The 15,000-nt window shown below is 42.2% G+C and overlaps 1 protein-coding gene across 2 annotated transcripts in view; it reads left to right on the top strand.

Annotated features, from left to right (window-relative positions):
- The window catches only part of EGFLAM (EGF like, fibronectin type III and laminin G domains), a 122,018-nt gene that overhangs the window by 72,083 nt on the left and 34,935 nt on the right, over positions 1-15,000 (top strand). For both annotated transcript variants that reach the window (XM_075184226.1, XM_075184225.1), the window contains exons 9-11: positions 2,004-2,382; positions 10,595-10,695; positions 13,594-13,694. In XM_075184226.1, the coding sequence (XP_075040327.1) occupies positions 2,004-2,382; positions 10,595-10,695; positions 13,594-13,694 (581 nt within the window). The remainder of the gene's footprint in view (positions 1-2,003; positions 2,383-10,594; positions 10,696-13,593; positions 13,695-15,000) is intronic.

Below are 15,000 nucleotides of genomic sequence, written 5' to 3'. Positions count from 1 at the left end.
TACCAAGTGAATGTTTGAGCTGGGGTTCATGCCCTGAGGTCCTGATTTGTCATTGCAAAATGATGGAATCCCTAAAAGTACCTCGTTGTTGTCTCTGGATTAATTAGTCCAAATGTGAACTCCTCTTGGCAGATAGGACTGCCCTTCACACTGTCAGGAGCCCTAGGCAGGTCTGACAGGAGCCCTAGGCAGGTCATACAGAGGAGGCCAGACCCCATCACCTCCTGGGTAAGTCCTCAGCGTTGTACTTGATTAGTACATGAACTGTTCGCTCTTTAAGGCCACACTACAGCTATGGATGAAGGGGGAATGCTGGGGATGTGAGACAGCCCTCTTTCCTTAGAGGATGACATAGATGGGCTGGGTGAAATCATTTTGACTATTCCCACCTCTGCTTAACATCCTGTCTGCAGAGACATTTGCATCAGAGTCTCTCCCTAGTTATCAATGATCTCTATGCGAGATTCCATCTCTCCTCCTCTTCCGTTCAGCCGTTCAACAACCAAAAAATGATTAAAAACAGAATGGAGTAAAGGCGAAAAATGTGACACCCGTGTGCACTTAATAACGAGGTGTTTTTCAATTTTCAAACCAAACTGTACATAGATTAATAACCTCAGCTAAAACACGGAGGCGTGCATATCAGTGTGAGAAAACGTGTTTATGTGAATGGCTATCAAGGTGAATAAAAAAAGTGCCCCCTTAGGGTGATTTTATGTATTACACTCCCTTGTGGCTGGATTTTACGGGGCCCGCTATTGTAAAAGTGAACAAATAAATCAAGACTCCCCATAACTCTACTTTTGTAATGGTATCTACAACTGAAGAAGAAATGGATAAGAGGATTTAGGATTAGACTGAGAGCCCCAGTGATCACAGGCAATAACATGGCACCTCTTACAACGCTTACCATCCAACACAGTTCTGCCAGCACTGAGGGTTGTCAGTGTGGTAGATATAGAGGATGTCCTATGCCAGGAAGAGGGTCATTAATGAGATTTGCTCCATCTAGAAGGTTTTATTGTTCTATAATCTTCTCCGACGTTATCTGCAAGAAAATATTCCTAGAGCAAAAGAAGATACTATGGGTTATCCTGTTGTGTGACGCCTTAAAATGTACGTACTGAATTGATTAAAGTTTTCAGTTCAATACCTATAACCTTTACCAAGATCATCTGTGTGACAAGTATGTATTGAAGCAGAGACTTGAACTAATTCACTGTCTAAGTTAACATATAAAAGCATTAGCTGATATAGTAGGTCAGACAGTGGCTCATTTTTCTGGTATGACATAATAAATGTGACGAATCTTATTTAAAATTAGAATTAAAATACAAGGGGGAAGATTCACTTCTATGCAAAGCGCTGACGGAGCCTTGGGCAATAAGGTTCCGCGGCGTTGTCCAGCCTGAAAGGTTACCGTATAAACCAGCAAGTTACTTGTTTAAGGAATATCTTGGAATATCACATATCTTGAATAGCAAAAACAAATCATTTAGGGATACATTGAAAACCTTACCGTGGCTCTAAAAATGTAATATATATATATATATATATATATATATATATATATATATATATATCATGCGTACCAACTCAACTTTTTGGTCTTACCCTGGGACAGAGGGGAGGTTAAGTGGGAGGACGGAAGGATCCTGGTGCTGCAAGTCTGGGCTGAAGTGCTGCAATTTTTGCTGCCCACCCCGGCCCAACGATGCAATGACGCGATTCACCGAAGAGTTGCGTCACGGAGGCTCCCATCCTGCAGAATGTGGGAGAATTTCCTGTCCTCCCTGGAGTCCGGGAGACCTACCCAGAATTCGGGACTTTCCCGGACAAAATAGGTTTTTTTGTGCATAATACAAAATATGTTGATAACATTATTTATTTCTCAAGGAAATGTTCCTAGACTTAGTGGTTACTGTTCTAATGTATAAGCAGAATGTTTCTATTTTTTGATGGTTATCATATCTTGTAAAAAAAATATATTAATGTTTCCACAGGTGAAACCACTTCCGCCCATGAAACGTGGTAATAGGAAAATTGTGGTTGAAGCAAAGATGACCCCAGGGACATATACAAAGATAATTCCTTTAAGAACAACCACCGTTGCTGTCCCGGTGACATCGGCTACTACTGCAAAACCATCACTGACCACTCCCTCAATAACCAGCACCACCCCGTCACCTGCTGCCACCACCATTAGAGCCACCACACCCAAGCTTGCTAGGAGAACAGGATCGGTGTTTCCCCCAAGGTTGTTTGATCTGACATGTGAGGAAACCGTCTGCCCTGCCGATAGCTTCTGTCTCAATGACTATGACCGCGGTGGCTCGCAGTGCCATTGTAACCTAGGAAAGGGAGGCGAGACGTGTCAGGATGGTGAGTCCATGTTAAGCACGTAGAAACTTACAGCTGGTGTCCATCACCTTAATGAGTATGAGGAGGTTATTGTGATGCTTGGATTAATCTATATACAGTCAGTTCACTAGGTGACTTCGTTGTCCCTGATCTTGGGAATGCATTTGTTCCTAGTGAATTGACAGGTGGCATTCTTATAAGTATTTGTATAAAATCGCTGCTTCCAGGGTGTGCTGGGGACAGGTCCATTGTCCAGTATATTAATTATCTGGGGTCTGACATTTCACCCAATACCACGTGTAACCATATGTCTGCTGTGGCACATCAATGCGTTCCTTGCTCCTGCAGGCCTCATGTTGTAGATAGACAACAGGTTGGCTGCATGCAAAAGCAAATCTCACCGGGAGCAGGAAGAGTATCGGCTGATGGCAGCAGATATAAGGGGAAACATGCTGGACCCTAAGTAACTAATGTTTAAGCTTCATGTTCAACTAATTGGAATTCTACCGTCAACAAATGTTCAATTTGGGGTGGAATTAGTCTTTAAAGGACTACCAAATCCAAACACGGATATTGTTGAATTTGAAGCATAGACTCCATTTTTTATACTGACAGCTATGTGTATAATAAAAGTGAGAATGGATATATGATTCATATGATTAGTATGGAACAACAAGTTTATAACAAGAGATAAGTCCAGTAGATTTCTCAGGATTCAAGTGTTGTAATGGAATAGGCTATTTTGCGGAGGTCCGATGTTCTCGTGATACAATCTTTGAGTTCCTCTTTTGCTTTGACATTCCGCACTGTATTTGTACATCTGCAGTAACCTGAAATCATGGTCTACGAATAGAGCTGGGACGATTCACTCTGCTGTTTGGTATGGTTGGGGTGTGACTATGTGGGTCAATTCCGCCTGTGAAACAAAATTTTATGTGCGAATGTGGAATGCAGTGTATATTTCACTGAGCGGTTTTGAAATTTATGTTCCTATGTCTAATCATTGACTTCATATCATTGGTTAGAAATCACGTGACTGTGCTAGTTGGCAGAAGGGGAATTCTATTCATTAAATATGAAAGAAGATATCTGTTTACATTAATTGTATTATTTTTTTTTCATTTAGGCAGAACCTCTTATTTTTTTGACCTATGAATCCCCACATAGCAGAACTATAAGGGTCCCTCCCATGTTCACATGTAATGCTTCTCCAGAGCTCACAGCATTAAGTCGTTTTTTGTGTAAACGGTGAGAAGCAGAGATAGTCACGGTAGCGGATTGCAAAACCTGACGTCCCCGTCCACAGGGACAGCCTTCAACTGGATGGAGAGATCCTGGCAGAATCAGTTCTTCTTTAATGTCTAACAGTGAAATTCAATTACAAAGAGCAAAATTGTTACTCCAGGGATCCTAATCATGTTAATTACCTTGGCACTCACATCCCAGGAGAGTCGGAAAGAGATTCACTGCTTTTCAGCATGTGAATATTAGTTTGTGCAATGGGGGAGTGGGGCTGTTTTTGTGCTGCTCACGTCCTCCGATAGAGGTACAAACCACATGGCTCCCTGTTATAGAGGAAACGACCACAGGTTGTCTAAAACTAGGGCTGGTTGAGGATTTATGGTGGGGAGACAGAAATGCTGCCCATTATTATTACATGGGGCATTGTATATGAGGACTGCTTTATTACAGGTGACAAGTGTTCCTGCTACTGTTTCTCCATCGAATATGTCTCATTAAAATTATAGACCTTCAGTAAGCAAATTTCTAGATGCACTCCGAGTAATGTAATAATCTTCACACACACAAAGCGACGCACGTCATAAAGACAATCCTGATGTTCCATAGCTCTCAAGATTTATCAAGAGGCTGCTCCAGAGCATGGAGTTGAGGCGTGGACTGTCATCCCATCGAGACTCAATTGTGCAAAACAAAGGTGTTTTGCATTGCTCATCTGGTGTCCCTGGGAGGATAGGATCCTCTCCCCGAAGGTTCAAAATGAGGTATGACCACATTTATGGGTGGCCCAGAAGAAAGAACAAGCAAGTAACTCAGGCAAGGAGCTGAGGAGACGGCCATTGTGGTTCAGGCAGGAAGTATGAGAGAGAAGATCTGCAAGTAGCAGGAAAGAGAGGAACCGGTGAGGCCAGTGTGTGTCCTTAGAGGCAGGAGGCGTAAGAGACAGGAAGCAGTTCTAGAGAGACAAATAGGTCTATTTATCAATTGATAAAAGACTATAAACCCTTTAGGGTTTATTCATAAAGTCCTCAGTCTGGTAAGGTCCATCGTTTGTAGTAGCCTTCGCCGGGGACCTCAAGCACCACCACCTCCTCTCGGGACTCCTCCTACCTCTGCCGGACATTTTTTTGATAAATTGCGAAGAGTAAAGATTTCCTATCGCTGCAATAAGCAGTGATATAAATTCTATATTACAGAGTGTCTTAATAAATAGACCCCTAAGAGGCAACAGAGGCAGTCATTACTGCGACGACAGAGAATCTGATAACAATTACAGTGACAGTAATATGTTGATTGCTGTAAAATCGACACCTAGGAAATCCAGACTTCATGCAAAAGTGACAGAGAAGAGGAGGGGGGCAGAGGGCAGAGGAGGAGGGCAGAGGAGGGGGACAGAGGGCAGAGGAGGGGGAGAGAGGGCAGAGGAGGGGGACAGAGGGCAGAGGAGGGGGAGAGAGGGCAGAGGAGGGGGACAGCGTGACAGAGGGCAGATGAGGGGGACAGTGTGACAGAGGGCAAATGAGGGGGACAGAGGGCAGAGGAGGGGGACAGCGTGACAGAGGGCAGAGGAGGGGGACAGAGGGCAGAGGAGGGGGACAGCGTGACAGAGGGCAGAGGAGGGGGACAGAGAGCAGAGGAGAGGGACAGCGGGACAGAGGGCAGATGAGGGGGGTAGAGGGCAGATGAGGGGGACAGCGCGACAGGGCAGAGGAGGGGGACAGCGTGACAGAGGGCAGAGGAGGGGGACAGTGTGACAGAGGGCAGAGGAGGGGGACAGCGTGACAAAGGGCAGAGGAGGGGGACAGCGTGACAGGGCAGAGGAGGGGGACAGCGTGACAGAGGGCAGAGGAGGGGGCCAGCGTGGCAGAGGAGGGGACAGCGTGACAGAGTGCAGAGGGGGCAACGTGAGAGAGGGCAGTGTGCCTGGATGCAGAGGGGGCAGTGTGCCTGGTTGCAGAGGGGGCAGTGTGCCTGGTTGCAGAGGGGGCAGAGTGTCTGGATGCAGAGGGGCATTTTTGCATACAACTAAATAAGTACTTCTGTCGTGACCTAAATACTTATTACAATTTTTTGACCCAACTACTTCTAAAACAGGACTGCTCAGTAATTATTTTGGAGGGGTGCCTTGAAAAAATTTGGAGACTCTAAGGGTGCCGCGAACTGCAAAAGTTTGGGAACCACTGCCCTAAATTGACACCTAAACACTACTGACTAAGGCTGTTACCAGAGCTAATTCCCTTATCATAATATACATAGCATTATTTTAGGAGTGGAAAAAGACTAGATCAGTAACATTAGTAAAATAATGTTACCATCTGTTATAGTAAATAGCTAAAACAGATGAAAAAAGTAAGTATCAATGTAATTTTTTTTTAGACTCATTCTGGCAGAAATGTACAAGGAAAAAACCCTGTGAAGAGTCCCCCAGTGATTGGATGGAAAAGTAAAAGGAATTTTCTTGAAGTGTAGCTGAAATGTTCCTATTCCAGTCAGACTGACATTGACACTGGACTGACGATGTTAGCTCGTGTGTCATGTGCATATTAACAAATCAATGTGCTTTTAGGGAGAGCTGGCTCTCCTACAGTCGCATCTGAAATACAGAGCGTGCAACTGACCTTCCCCGCAGCATTTACTACTTGTCCTAATCAATGTTTAATTTCATCAACTTTATGTAATGGATTTAGTAGTGTGATCATTGGTATTAGCTAAACAAATTCCTAGGTGTATTAGGTGCTCAGATTACTATTTTAGTAGATAGAACAATTACTGTTCTATGTGCGAGATGTATCCTTCAAAAGTTAATCCTTGGTAAAGCGAATTTCATATTTTGTGACAATTTAAAATGATATCTGTTGGCCCATCATCTCACTCTTAGTAATGCCCTTTTCCACCAAAATCACACCTATATGTTGGGTATCTACTTGAACTCTGCTTCTTACTGCCTCTTTACTTTCTATGAGGCATGCTGTATTACCTTAAAAATGTATCAACATTTTTATATTGGGTTCAGTTCACCTTCTTCTAATTACTTGACTCAATATTCATTCATACCACTGTCTGTCCAATGACCTCTGTCTGTTACTGTAGCTTCACTGCCTATGATGGATGCCCTGTAATATTCAAAATGTATTGCATTATTATCATTATTAATAATATTATTACTATTCTTTTTTTATTATTATTATTATTGTTATTAATAGTAATGTATTACTATTTAGCCAGATCGACCATACTCCTAAACAACCTCTTCTAAGTAAAATAAGGTAGGAAAGCTCCTCCTCTTGGCTGAATGCTCTGCCCATCAAGAAGTGCATAGTACTAGTCTTTGAATTCTTTTGTATGGTTGCAGGACACCTTCATCTATTTACTTGTATAAATGTCTAACTATACACATTCATACCACTGTCAATCTAGTGACTGCTGCCTGTTTCTGTAGCATCAGTGTCTCTGATAGATGCCCTATTATGCTCCAAATGTATTGTGTGCGTAGTCTTTGAAGGTTTTTAGTATGGGTGCACTCCACCTTCGTCTATCATGATCATTTATTTTTATAGCACCAGCAAATTACGTAACGCTTTACAATTGGGTACTTAAACTCTCCATCTTACTGCCTCTTCACTTTTCATGAGGCACGCTGTCTAACGTTCCAAATTTAGTGTGTGTGTAGTGTTTCAACATTTTTATATCTTGCACCTAACACTCCCTACACTGCAGTTTTTTTTGTTTAATTTATCTAACTGGCTTGCTTCAGTTGGTGGCATGGCAGATCACATTTTTGTTGCAGCCGCTGCAATGTTCTACATGCAACCGCTGAATGATGAAAATGCCCAGAAAAAAACCCTCACATGCAAACACCCTTTCACCCCACTTACTATAGGTGTCACTGAATGATCCTTAACAACTTCACAAGTAGAGTAAAAAAGTTTAAAATATAGTAGTTTTTGGAGGGGTTCTGCTGCTGACCCTCACACGCAAACAACCATTTTCTTCCCCACTTAATTCAGATGTCACTGCCCCACACAACATTACTTTTACTACTAGAAAAACTTACAATTTTAAATGATATTTAATTGTTTCTTGGGTTCCACTGCTAGACAGTACAGTACACTGTTTTTTGAGACTAAATACAAGTTAGTTCAGCATGATATCTAACTCATTTAGGGGTCTATTTACCAAGCATTTTTCCTGTGTTAAACCCCCGAAAACAACAGTTTTCGGGGGTTTACCGTGAAATCACTATGTACTATTGAAGCATCGCAGCAGATATCTCAGATATCTGCTGCTTTGCATTTCCTATCGTTTTTCTGAGCACTCCCCATAACAGTCTATGGGAAGTGCTCAGAACCGCTATGTATCAAAGTTTAACTAGAGAAACTTTTCTCTTTTTTTACATGTTAATGTACGCCATCTGAATCTGGCGCCATCTGAAGCTGGCGTACATTAACATATCTGAAAACTTTCGCAGAGCAGAGCTGGACAGCGCATGTGTGGAGGGATCATGTGATCCCTCCCTGTCACTCATCCCGCAGTTTGCCGTCCAGGATGTTACTGCGCATGCACCAACTATTCGGTCGTGCATGCGCACTAACAAAAAAAGAAAAAAAAAAGAGAAGATCATCGCAGCCTTCAACATTGAGAAAAGACTGCGATGATCAGGTGAGTCACTTCTCAGGGACTGCAGGTTATCGGCACTGCTGTCCCTGAGAAGTTTTTTAATACATAGCCATTACTTTTCAATCCTTATCAAGGAGATAAGGATTGAAAAGTATCAAGTCAAAATAACGAAGGGTCATAAATAGACCCCATAGTACTATATATGGAAACTGTCACGGGTCTCAAACAGAAGTACAGCTAGGAGTCATGGATAGGTGAAAACACTCTGTGTTTATTTGCAGAGAGGTGTTAACAACAGGTAATAAGGAGCAGTGATAAATACCAGGTTCCAGCTGATGCAGAAAGTAGCATGAATGTCCAGAAACAATCAGGTAAGGACAACAGGAAATTACATCAGGATTGGACAACAGGAAAGGACAACACAGGATGGGACAACAATAACCAGCAATGACTGCTGGGAGGAACAGGTATATATAAGGGGAATGAGACACACCCAGGTGCATGAGATAATTAGTGAACATACAGGTTAACTCCTTAAGCACAAGAATAATGCACAATAGCAGCACCTCTGGTGAAAAGAGGTACTGCTGGAACACAAAATAGAAATACAAATAATAGAATGACAAAAAGGCAGGAGCTGCCATGCAAAGCAGCATGTAATGCATACGCTGTAGGCAGATCATGACAGAAACATTGACCTGCAAAGTATTCTACCTCGCTGATCTCTGGAGAACTAAACTGCATTATAATAAATTATAATCAATCACAGCTATTGTATTATTTTCTCTCTCCCTTGCACCCTGTCTAAGACTGTAGTCTAGTTTGAATGCGATTTTCACAGCAGAGCCGACATCCTCCCTACACACTGTCTGTTGTAAAACGGCAGACTATATATAGTAAATATCTATCCAAAACCGACGAGATCCGACATTGCCTCATTTTCAGATCTGATTTTGTCGCACATAAGCGAGTTATAACTTAGTTTCACCCGTAACCCCAATCTGTGATCTCCATAAAGATGCTCTATATGATTGAAACCTAATGACAGTGGAGGCTGTTGGAGTAAACTGAACGCTTTGTCATGTTTGTGGAACCAGCTTGAGATGATGAGTTCTTTGTGACATGGCGCGTTATCCTGCTGGAAGTAGCAAGGTGTGCCAAGAAAGAGACTGTTGTGCATGGGGTCAGCAGTTCCTGATATACTTAAACCACTCAGTTTGGGAGAGCATTTAACTGAAAGCCAAGACAGCTCTTCCTCCCAGGTACGGGGTTTACATCTAGCTAGGGCCCTAGCTAGATGTAACCCCAGATGCTACCCCAGCCCATTAGTGATTCCTCGGGAAGGAAATAGATACACCTTGATAAAGATCCAAGTGAAGGGATCGAAGCGCGTTGGTTACCAGCTATGGAAAAGATGCACTGTGTTCCTGCTGTTGGATTGCCCTGCGAGCTGCACATGTTGGAGTTCGGGACTTTTAAATCACTATTCTCCTATATATATATATATATATATATATATATATATATATATATATATATATATATATTTATAATATAATATGTGTATGTATATGTGTGTGGACTGTACCTTCGCGGCACCATCTGGTAGGAGCAATTGCTACACTTATTTTTTTATTTTGTTTTCAATAAATTGATTTTAAGGTAATGCACCTAGATCAAGCTTTTGTTTTTTTAATGTGACCTGTTCCGGCAAGAGGGAGACTGAACAGTATAAGAAGCGTTGCTGTGGGAACCTGCTTAAGAGAGATGTTACAAGGCTCATATCAGAGCCGTAAATTAGAATTCTAGTGCCCTGGGCGAGAAAGACAAATGCCGCCCCCCTAGCCCTCAATTTTAACCAAATTAACCTAAAATATTCCTAAATTGCGCCCCCCTTCACCGTTGCGACCTGGGCGATCGCCCCTGTGGCACAGCCCTAGTTACGGCCCTGGCTCATATTACTCATGATCAATGTAAGCATGATACCATTGGGGGCTAAAAGAACCCTTGGTGATTTGAATTAATATTTATTGCACTGGGAAATGAGTTTGGGTGAAAATCCCCCCACTTGGTGAGAGACCCTACTGGTTGATATAGAAATCCCCTCTTTCATATGCTTCACCATTATATATTTTTATTTTTCTGTTGGTCCATAATTGACTATTATGGAACGATGAGGAAAAGAGAGAGAATTAAGAAGACATCTATTTGGACTATTGAATTTTATGTGACATATATCTAGCGCCTTGTGATCCATATTTTTTGTTATAGTCTGTATAGCTTGTCTAACCATTTTCTTCCTCCTGATTTGTATATTTTCTCTATTTAGTTTTAAAAAAAATAGTTGATTTCTAACAAAATTTTCCTTTTCTTTTAGATATTAACGTACAATATCCTCAGTTTTACGGCCATTCGTACATGACATTTGAACCACTGAAAAATTCCTACCAGACCTTTCAAATTACTGTTGAATTCAGGGTAAGTGTTTGTATCTATCACCTAGAAAACTGTCCTTGTAGTTCGGTTTCCATTCAGTTACTGAAACTCTTTCCTGCACCTGGATTAACATAATTGTCAAAATATTATTATTATTATTATTTATAAAGCAGCAGGCATTCTGGAGCTCTGTGTAATTAGTGGGGATGCCAGCGACATATTTAGTTAATAATTTGATTAAAAAAAATAATGACCGCCATGTGACCTTGATTTGGTCATATCTTATATTCTACCTAATATTTCCTTTTAGGTCCTTAATAAGGTAAAACCGTTATTCCAACCTAGCCTGTTATATTGTGTTCCTCAGGAAAATAAGGAAAATAAGTTGCGAATTAAAACCATACTTGCTAACTCTTTCGGAATGTCCGGGAGACTCCAGCATTTTGCGTGAGTCTCCCGGACTCCCGGGTGAGTGTGGCAATCTCCCGAATTCTGCCCCACTTCATAGTGAAGTGGGCAGAATTAGATCCCAAACGCAGCGATTCCCGGTGAATCGCGGCATTTGGCCCCGCCCCCCTCACGCCCACCTCCCATGACAGGCTCCCGGAAGAGAGCTGAAGAAAGTAGGTAAGTATGATTAAAACATTTTGGGGGGGCAATAGGGGGACCGTATTAGGAAAGCCGGGACACACCAGAGCCTTTACACCAGGCCTGTCCAACCTGCGGCCCCCCAGATGTTGTGAAACTACAAGTCCCAGCATGCCCTTCCAGCTATCAACTGGTTGTCTACTGGCAAAGCATGCTGGGGCTTGTAGTTTCACAACACCTGGAGGGCCGCAGGTTGGACAGGCCTGATTTACACTGTATAAATTAACTTGCATTTACAAATGGACAGAAATTGTCCTGTTAATGTGACGTGTTCCCTCCCGCAACTTTTACTAATTAAATTGCTTTATCATTCTTCTGTCAGTAATTTTTTTAACTATTATTATTATTTATTTATTATTTATATAACTGTGTATTTTATATAATCAGATGCAGGGGCTGGCTGGTTTGGCAGCCTATTAGGAACAGTGACCCAGCCCAAGGTAGCCCACTGTGGGACCGGCAAGGGGGGCAAATGCCACTTTTCCCCCAGCCCAGCCAGCCCGGATCAGATGTGCTTTATACTCTTTCCCTGGGATATGACGCACCTCTGCTGCGCCTTCCAAACTGGAAACAGTTGTACACTGAGATCATCTTTCTGTCTTCTCTTAGGACAACTTAACTAAACAACTCGATGATAAAAGAGGTGGCTGAAAATCACAGAAGGATGCCATAAATCATAAGCAGTGCATTTAGTAAAAGTTGCATGAGAGCGTATACAAGTCACTAAATGACAGGCATCAGAAGGTGGACAAACTCTTTACAATAGGAGTCTTAGTGGCATTATATCTTGTTTAGGGCATTTGATAAAAATTTCCAAAATACAAAAAACGTAATTATTTAAAGTGCATGTGTTATCTTTGCACAGCGGAGGCAGCCATGTTTAGTGGGAGGGACCACCAACCTGGTGTGGTCATGCCCTGTTCAAGGGCTATGGAAGGGGCCCCAAGAAGTTTCTGTGTGGGGACCGAAATTCTTTTTGGTGGCCCTGCTTGTTGTGCCTGAGTGTGCCACCATTGTGGCTCCTATTTCTAAAGCTGCCACACAATTGGCACAAATAATTATTAATATATCTCCGGAACAGCTGAGTGCTAGTCAGCTGCCTGGCAATAGTGGCCAGGAGCAGTAAGGCTTTACCATTACTTGCACATATGTGACCCGCCTAGCCTCGGGCTTTCAGTTCCACTTGGTATTAAAAAAATAAGTAGGAAAAAATTAATAACATATATATATAAAAAAATATTTTCAAAAATAATTATTTAAAAAAATTTAGCATTGGAAAAATTGCTTTATTTAAATAATAAAGCGTGTTTTCCTTTTATCCTCTGCTATTGCGGACGTCACCAGGTTCTCTGATGTTATTTTCCAAATTTACCACCTCATGCATTGGGCAGTATGTAATTGACAAAGAAAAACAAACATCAGGGTTCTCTTGTGACCTGGTTTGTCGTTGTGAGAGCATTTCATCCAGCTCATGCTTTAAACGCTATGCTGGCCCTAAGGTGAGCTCAGGGAGGGCAGAAACCTCCCGTGGAGCAGAAGGGAAATGCCAGCACCCATCCTGCAATACACAGATTATGGGGAACATTGAGCGTGCGCGCGTGCACATACAAGCACACATGACCATTAAGCAGGCAGAGAGAGACAGACACCTAGGTAGATTAAGGACATTCAATGGGAACAAGCAAGAATCCATAACCATGACAGACACTCAACCCCTCACTCAGGTTCCCAAAAGGGGAAAGAACAAAAGCCGCCCAGTCAATCATATCTCCTAGTCTACTGAAGACTGTATTAAGTGGCTTTCCTGAGCAGGGTGCCCGGAGCCACCATTACGCATGACCTGACTTATAAGTCAGCATTCACATCCACAATTGGGTTAGGGTTAGGGTTGGGATGATGATAGAGAACGGAGCATTGCGGTAGAACATGTACTGCCACAGTCCTTGTGAAATTGGTTTCCCTGTGGCATGGGGGCCTTGTCCATGTATAATAAATAGCCCCCTATAAGAGACGTGTGCTACTATTACACTTTCATTACAGAAGAGAAGTTAATAACACTAGGATTGGACTTTGCAGTGTTACAATCGTCTACTGAGTGCCACGAGTCCCTGCATTGACTTGTTTTTCCCAGCATTGATGTGTTACAGTAATTTTGCCACTTTTGCATGGTTCCTATTATGATGTTTTCTCTTCCTGTGTTAATATTTAAAATTCTCTTGTTGTATAATTTCACTTGAAATGTAATATGTGGCTTTACTGGGCCAAACCTTACGTTTCTGTGTTTGGTGCCAGGCTGAAGGTGACGATGGCTTGCTTCTCTATTGTGGTGAAAACGAGTACGGTAGAGGAGACTTTATGTCATTGGCCATAATTCGCAGGAGCGTTCAGTTCCGGTAAGTCTACTACAACACAGGATCATTGTTTTCTTATTAATACTGGTGATTAAGCGTTGTCAAGTTGTCGGATGTGTGGGAAGTTCTATACAACACTGCATGCACCGTAAATGGTTGGATAACTATTTATTATAGATATATATATATATATATAACACACACACACATACAAGGCAACACACCCATAAATGCACACTCTCCACCTCGATGTTAGTATCTCTCCCCACAAGTCAATATGTATTTGTTTGCATATGGACGTACCATGAGTGTGCCCGACCTACATTTAGTTTTCAAAGGGCCAATCCGGCTAGCTCCTCCCAAGCTGCACCCCTTAAAACACTATCATTTTCATAGTCAAAATTCATGTGTGTCACAAACAATTAAACCCATCCATGTAAAAAAGACATGTGGCAATACAAAGTATCTTAGGTCCAGACCGATGATACAAGTTCTGTAGTGAAGGGGGGGGAATATTGAAATCTCGCTATTCAGTGGTCATTCTCTGCTGAATAACCACTCTTCGGAGCACACGGCTCCCTCTTCATGCTGCTCCTCAGGACAGCCTGCCAAATTTGGGAAAGTTGTTAAAGAGTGCTGCTCTCTCCTACCTATTTTTGCTGCTGGTGACTTAAGCTTAGTTGCTGAATTAGTTGAATGTTTGGGACCTTGTTTAGAAAAGAAGTAGGTTCTATTCACCGCCTGGAATGCAAAGCAACGAGTGACCACTCTAGGCCACCCTTCTCCCAACTGGCCCCAATATTAAATCCGTAGCACCTGCATTGGTCCCCCCCATAACCAGCTCCCACATTAAATCAATAGCATTTACATTTAATAGAAAAGCTTATTGCCCTTAAACAGCCCAGACTTCAAATTAAAAGCATTCACATTTAATAAATAGACGTGGTTCCCATTATCAGTCCAACATCAAATTAGTAGCATCTATGTTTAATAAATATCATCCTTCAATCCCAACTAGCAATAAAATTTAATAGCATTCATATTTAATAAATAGGCCTATTTCCCCTCAACCATCCACACATAAAATTAATAGTGTTCAAATTACTCCTAGGTGAGAATAATAATAATAGAAAACCGAGGTGGAAGAAAGTCTCTGATTCTTTTAGGCCTGCCCAGACAGTCCACTATAGGACCGGGCTTGGGGACATATCACCCCCACCCTGCCTGCTCCTGCACTGGGCCCTAACGCTTGCTCCGTAAAGCAGAATGTGGGTTCAGAGTGATGAGGGATCCTTACTGCTCATTAGTTTTTATGTGATGCTCCGTTGCCAATGTAATCAAATAATGT

The sequence above is a fragment of the Mixophyes fleayi genome, chromosome 1, assembly GCF_038048845.1.
Source record: "Mixophyes fleayi isolate aMixFle1 chromosome 1, aMixFle1.hap1, whole genome shotgun sequence".
Classification (NCBI taxonomy): Eukaryota; Metazoa; Chordata; class Amphibia; order Anura; family Limnodynastidae; genus Mixophyes; species Mixophyes fleayi.
The sequence above is the reverse complement of the archived record's forward strand: the minus strand, read 5'-3'. Positions and strand labels throughout refer to the sequence as shown.